This window comes from Parus major, chromosome 3, assembly GCF_001522545.3.
Source record: "Parus major isolate Abel chromosome 3, Parus_major1.1, whole genome shotgun sequence".
In the NCBI taxonomy this organism is placed as follows: domain Eukaryota; kingdom Metazoa; phylum Chordata; class Aves; order Passeriformes; family Paridae; genus Parus; species Parus major.
In genome coordinates, this window is record NC_031770.1 from 69,107,599 (window position 1) to 69,114,937 (window position 7,339).

A 7,339-nucleotide genomic window follows, 5' to 3' on the forward strand; every position below is an offset into this window, starting at 1 on the left:
TATGGTCATTAAAGCATCAGAGGTCCTGTTTATAAGAATTCAACCTGTCCTAATTTTAAAACAAGTGTGAAGGATGGAATTACAAATGGTTTCTGCCTAATGTACAGTGGTAGTTTTATGATGGATTAAACAGGACTAAAATTTGTGATGCTTTCCCATGCATGTATATTTTAATACATGTTTTTCTAATGTTTATTCAGTTTCTGTAGTATGGCTGGCTATGGCTTTTTATACCTTGAAGCTTGCCATGCCATTTCTCCATCCTTCCTTAGTCCTAGATTATCCAGTTAATGGGAGAAATCTGTCATGCCTTATTTCTGGAAGCTGTTCTTGGTTTTGTTTTTGGTTTGGGGAGTGGGGTGGGATTTCTTCTGTTATTTAGTTGTTTTTTTTAACTGTTCTTTTGTGCGTTGCATGTTTGTTTTGTGCGTATTTGGTTTTTTTCCCAAATTGCTGTCTGTAAGCTGTTTTCCCCCCTCTCTTTTCTTTACTTATCCAATTACAGCTGGAAGTTCATGAAGCAAAACCAGTGCCAGAAAATCACCCACAGTGGGATACAGCAATAGAAGGTGATGAGGACCAGGAAGACAGTGAAGGCTTTGAAGACAGTTTTGAGGAGGAAGAGGAAGAGGAGGAAGATGATGATTAAACAAACTATTGATTGACTACAATATCTGCACACAGTGCAATCTCTTGGTCTGACTGTGGAACTTGTACAATTAACCAAGAAACACAGTACAGAAGCTTTGAGAAGGCTGAGTTTAAATTTTCTTTACCAATTAAGAGTGCATTATGTAACTTCTCAGTGGAGGTGAAACAAATATGTTGCCATTGATACACCTTGGAATATGCTTATGGCTCATTATAGCCTTCAAAGTGCAGGATGGTGCATTTGTTTCAATTGAAAATAAAAGCTTTTTTATTATAAATGTCCAAAAGTGTGGGCTATGTATTGTCTGATGAATTTAGGGTCCAATTTAAATAAAAGGTACTATTAACTAGGAGCAAACTTTCAATCAATTTTTCTGCATTAGGAATTTATTTTAGAAAATGTTTTTGTATATTTGACATTACCAATCTCTGTTGATTGAAACAACATTTGCTCAACTTTCAAACTTGATTGGTTCTGTGGTATTCATTAACTATTTTGCTGTGATACTGCTCACATCATTCATAGCTTTAAGAGTCTGTTTTACTTAACTTGATCATTACAAATTGGCATTATATCCATTGCCACATTCCATATATTCCAGAGGGCTGCTTTTTTAGGACTGTTGCCTTTTTATGCCCGAGATTATAATGGAAATCATGAATTTTCTTGACTCTGCCATAGGATACTTATTAATGGCTTAAAACATTTTTAAGCCTTTATTTCATCAGATCAGCAGGAGATCTGAGTCTTTTGATAAACAGAATGTCTGTAAGTAATTTTGGGACCACATGTTATGTAAGTTAGTGGCTTTTGTGTAATACCTTTATAAAAGGTACATGCTGAAAGCCGAAATATATTCTTAATTCTGAATCTACCTGACACCGTCAGAAACATTTTAAGGGTTAAATACAACATGCAGAGAGGGCATGTTTTGTATCAGTTTTCAATTCCCATCAATAAACTGGACAATTTGATGGCTGTTTACATTTGTAATAGTGTGCATCTTTGTCTGAGGTTGTTGGTTTCTTGTTTTGGTTTTATTTTTTTTCCTACCTTACTCTTCTGCAAGGTTGTAAACAAGATGGTGATTCTGTTCCTACCACTTTTAAAGAAAAAGAAAATTCAAGTCTAATTAGAGAATAAATTCAGGGAGGAGAGCATCAGGGCTATTAGTGCATTCTATGAGACTTGACAAAAGCCATGGATGGATTCCTTTTCTTCCTCTCAATCAAACAAATGAAATGTTGCATTTCTATACTTCAGAAATACTTACGAGTGTCTGCAAGTAGGAATAGATGTATTTCTGTTCCTGTGTATTGAAAAATACTATGAAAATACAATGCTGTAAAATATGACAAATTCTCATGCAGGAAAATTTCCATCCTGTAAAAATTGCCCAAGGCCAGAATAGGTGCACACTAATTTGTGACCTTGTTTGTTAGAAAGGGTTGTCACTTTAAGTTAAAATTTATATTGTTATATTCTTTGTAATTATAATAGATACAAATAAAATTTGAAGGTGTTCTAATGAGATTATGGTATTTTTCAAAGTACTTCTGAAGTGCACATTATGCAGAAAAAACTTGTAAACCATAAGCAGTGTCCTGTGTTCAAACTCAAGAATGAAGGCTAGGTTTCAGTTAAATGGCTCGTACACTTGATGCCTTTTAACTCCAGTTCTAACTTGCAAAATACAGCAGAGAAATAGCAACACAAAAGCTCCAGTTGTATTCCATAGGCTTCTGAGCCAATTTCTGTGCTGGTGGGAGAACTTGTAAGAAAGAGTCTGATGACTCTTCCTCAAGCAAGTAGCCAAGGTGAATGCTAAGATGACTGAACAACTCGTAGTGAAAGTCTGCAGTTGTTAGGAGAGTGGTGAGTCAGGAGGTAGGGTTGATAATAAGAGAATTCTGGGTGGTTTGGGCTGCACTCTGACCACTAATCCCTAAATTTTGCAGTCAAGGTATACACTGGCAAGATGTGAATGCATCAAAATTATTTAAAAAAAATAAAATCATGTCACTGGTCTGAATACTGAACTGGTTCCTTGAAGATTGAAGGTGACAGCTGGGATAACACTTTAAGTCTGCAAACTGGGGACGATTCTGTTGAGCCAACAAAGGCTAAATCTACTTCAAAGATGTGTCTCTTGTATAGTTAAGGTAACTTAGTAAAAATTGTGAGGAGAGAAATTGTGGTGGTATTGGAAATATTGATAATGTGAGAATGGCATGCTGATACTTTTTCTCATGGAAATAGCAGCTATGTAATTGTGCATGGTTTTATAACACCTCCCAAGAGAGATGCAGAAGGGAGCCAAGGAGATATTGAAGAGCTTCACAAAATTAACTCCACCCAACTGCAGCTGCCCAACATTATTGAGTTGTTGGTCTTCTGTTGCCTGGTGTGTCCATTAATAACTAGTTTTAATTAACAATATGAATTGTCATTCAATCATTGATCAACTTCCTCCTGAATAGCAGTTACCAGATGGGTAAAATTTTACAGGAAGGAGCAGTATTTTGCATTCACTGTTGTATAAGCCTCACTTTTTGATAGGGTTTAGGAATCAATCTAGCCTATTTTCTACCTAGGTGTTCTGAAACTCTGGACTAGTCACTGAAGAACCAAAAAAAGAAAGTTCTGGAAATAAAATCTGCTTTCCTGATGCACTCCCTGGGTAATAGTGACTCAAGCATAACTGGGAAGCAGCTACTTGTCCTTCCAGTCTGACCACACTTGTTTCTGCCCTTTTGCTGTTGTCCTTCTTTTTATAGCCCCTTGTTCTAGGCCAGAGGGGAGGCAACTGTGCTGAGCCCGACTGTCCTCCCAAGCGGAGGTGCTGCAAATACCTTCCGGGCTTGTGGCGCTTCCAAGGGGTAAAAATGGGACTTGGCTGGGACAGGCAGGAGGATGATGCAGTGTGAGTGGCCCTGCTCCTCCTGCTCCAGCTCAAGGATGGGTGCAGGGTGCTGTGACTGCAGTTAGTAGAGGGAGGCACCATGAGTTAGATTTAGGCTGCGAAATGTTGCTTGTTGGCAGTAGGTAAGTGTAGCTAAAAGGAAGAAGTTATAAAAATCAGGTTTTCTCTCGGGTGTTTTGTGTGAAATGATTTAAACTTCTGCCTCCCCCTCCCACCAAGCATTGACAATGGTTGATTAATATTAAATTAAGTGGTTTAATAACTGGCAAATATCTGTGAGTGGGGAAACCCTTGAGCTGTAGTGGAAGAAAAGATGCTTTTCTCAAGGAGCAGTTCCTGGCCACGCTCAGCAGGGGGAGGCAGGGGCATGGATTTCTTTAGGAAACCCTAGGATTTTTCCAGGGGATACCTATCGTATTTGAGCTGTAGGTTTAGTTTTGTGCTTTCCTTTTCTGGAGGGGAAGAGGGCTTAGATGAAAGTTTCTTTGATCTATTTTTTCCTTTTCAGGAAACTACTGATTTCTTTATGTTTCTCTGTGATTTGTTTTCCCCCCAACCCCCCCATACCATTTCAAACCTACTGAAGGTGACCCATTTTAATATTGGGATTAGTGTATTATTGTTATTGAATTTATTTTAAAATAAAAACCTGGGAAAGGCAGCACTTCCTTTCTTAGCAGTAATTGGGGTGTTAATGAGTCCATTTTTAGCTTTAAACATTGCTTTGCATTAGTTTTTAGGAGTGTGTGTGTAGACGATGATCATTGTGAAGGTATCTGCACTTCAGCTGTGTTTTAAGCTCTGCAAAGGTAGGTACATGAGGTGGTTCCACTGTGGGGATGCCCCTACCTTGAAGAGCTGATTTATGGGGTGCCTTGTGGGTACCCACAGCATGCCATGATCACTCAAGTTTTAAATAATGTGCCGAGAAACATGAAAAATTGCCCCTGGCAGCAGCATCTTTAATACCTCTTTTCTCAGGGCTTGTTGAGGGCTTGGCAGAGCACCCAAGTGCTGGATAAAAGCAGGTGCTTGTTTGGAATGCAGAGAAGAGGGAACTAGGTGGCTCGTGTTCAGTATCGAACTCTAGCTGAGATATCAAAATTGGTCACACTACATCTATTGATATTCATGGTTGCACCTAATTTCTCTCATGCGATGATCTTTTGTTTTAAGATGCAGCTTGAGCCAGCAGACACTACTGAGTTGGTAGAAATAATTTTGTGCCAAAATTGTTGGTATTTTTTGTTCAGTTCAATAACAGAACTATCGCTGGCAATGAAACCTGCTAATAAATCTTATTAGCACGGATGGATTGTAAAGCTAATGATAATATTTTAAAGCCAAATTGTGTACACTCTACCTAGAATTTGATTTCTAATGTTTGCTGAATCAGGAAGCACGGAATAATTTTCAACCTTTCACTGTGTGTAAGCCTTCCACATACATGGAAGGCTTACACACATGCTCTAATCATTAAACAGGGAAGACATTACATTTACAGTGCATGTGTGGAATTTAGCAGCACAAGGGAAGCTGCACAGACCACCTTGAGCAACTGTTTTTAACTCATCCACCTTTACTTTAAACTAAGGTGTGAGTGCTTTTCTTTTTAGGCAAGCAACATAGCTAGATGCTTCATGGCATGGAGGCATTCACGAGGGAGACCCTGGAAGAGCTGGACATCTTGTAGGTGCCTCCTGCAGGGTAGTCCCTGAGCTAAAAGAGCCCAAATCCCTCTGGGGCATTCCTGGTCCCTCATGGGCCAGTGAGGATCACCCAGGCATTTCTTTTGGCTCTGCTGGGGTGTGGTTATTAGGTGCTCCAAAGTTCAGGCTGGTATGAGGCCACCTTTAACTTAAGGTAGCTGAAAATGCGATGCTGCCTTTGCTGTGAAAATTTGTCTGGGCTTTTAGGTGCAATTCCTTCACTGGAGTTGTTCGTGTTTATGCCACAGACACAGCATCTTTTGTAGCCTTTATACCCTATACCACTGAATCCATCAACCCACTCTGCCCTCTCTGATGGAAACACACCCAAATGTAAGCAGGGGTCAGAATGAGGCCATACTCACCAATATGCCAGAGGGATGCTTCCTGCAGCAGTGACAGTGGGTCTTTCCCTTCCACCTCCAAGCATCCAAACTGAGATGTCCAGGTTTATTTGTGTGTCATGCTCCCATCAAGGAGAGACTTGCAGAGCGGATGGTGTGAAAGGCCAGTGGTGAATTGTTTACTGAGTGTTTTATTTTTTCCTTCCCAACACACAACCCTTTCTCCATGCTCAGATCACAGCTATGGAATTTGTGCTTCCTAATGTATGCACATGCAGTAAATTAAACTCAAATTGAATGACCAATTTCCTCACCACTAAAGCTCCATTAATTACTGTGTGTAAATCACACTGGCTGAGATTAGGTTATAATGGCTGTAAAATAGACACAGACCATGACAGGGAGGTGAGATTTGGAGGCCCAGATGACAATCAGTTTGGTCCCTTGAAATGAGACAGCTCTTGCTTCATTTTGCAGCCAGCTGTTGGTGCACCCACATGGCCCAGCTGTGCAGGCCCCTCTGGATCAATTCAGACTTCAGAGAGCCTGTTGCTCTCTTGGCCTCATGTACAAGGCAGTGGGTGTCAGCCTCCCACTGCAAGGCAATTTGAGCAACCTCATTAACATCATTAGCTCTCTGACATCCTGGGGCAGAAGGGGCTGCTGCATGCAGGTACTTCTTCCTGAAGTTAGGAGGATTTACTCTTTGCAGTTAACTTCCCCACATAAGGTTTTATCTTGGTTGTATCTTTTTATGGTTCCCTCCTGATGTAGATTTGTTAGGTGTATTTGATCTCTCTTTTATTTTTTTTACCTCCTTCATTCAGTTGGGACTGAGGAGTTCATTCAAAAGATGAAAAGCTGTCCCATTATATTTTACATTCAAATTCATATTTAATCTATAGTAAGTACACTAAAAGTTACAGGTTTTCTGAAATATGGAGATGACTATACATAGGCTCTTCATCCTTCTTCTGTCCCACCTCTCAGCAAGCTCATAAGACTCAGAGGTGATCAGGCAGGCAGCTGGGGCTGGACCTTGCAGTGGGGTGCAAGCAATTTGTGTCACCTACTTGTCCCCCAGCCCACCCCCATCCTGAGAACCAGTCACGGGAGGGGTCAGGCTATTACAGATGAACAGAAGAACCTCTTCTCCCCATTGTTGCTCTTGCCTGGTAGCCATGGAAGTCAGGATGGTGGCCCCCACCATGTGAAGGATTGTCTCTTGGACAGGGGATATTGGAGCGGGGGGCTGGGTGCCGGCGCAATGATGTTGTTCCCCTTGCAGTGACGCTGGAGCTGGCTCTGCCAGGCACACAGCAACAGGCAGGGTGTGCACTGAGCACTGTGGGAGCAGTGAGACAAGGAGAGAGAGGGATGCAAGGTCAGGGGGATCATCTTTGTTATGAGCTCGGAGAAGCAGAAGGCTTAAAAGATAAATAATTGAGATGAAAGCAGCTTAGTTTGACCAGTCCATGCCTCCTTGCAACATCAATGCTGACATTATGCCTGCATAGTGTGCCTCTGACCTCTTCTTCCAAGTCTGATGCCTTGAGTGGTGCCTGTGGGGTGTCACTGGGGTGTCAGTGCCCGGCAGCAGCTGGGGGTCAGCTCCAGCTGGCCGCACACTCCCGGACAGCACTGCCCAGTGCAGCATCCTCCGTGCTCGCCGCTAAAAGCCCATTAAAACAAAAAATAGAGCAATATTCTT

At 41.3% G+C, this 7,339-nt stretch overlaps 1 protein-coding gene across 1 annotated transcript in view; it reads left to right on the forward strand.

Annotated features, from left to right (window-relative positions):
* The window catches only part of SEC63 (SEC63 homolog, protein translocation regulator), a 60,025-nt gene extending 57,842 nt beyond the window's left edge, over nt 1-2,183 (forward strand). The window contains exon 21 of the mRNA XM_015622004.3: nt 506-2,183. Within this exon, the coding sequence (XP_015477490.1) occupies nt 506-649 (144 nt within the window). The 3' untranslated portion in view covers nt 650-2,183. The remainder of the gene's footprint in view (nt 1-505) is intronic.
* The last annotated feature ends 5,156 nt before the right edge of the window (nt 2,184-7,339 follow it).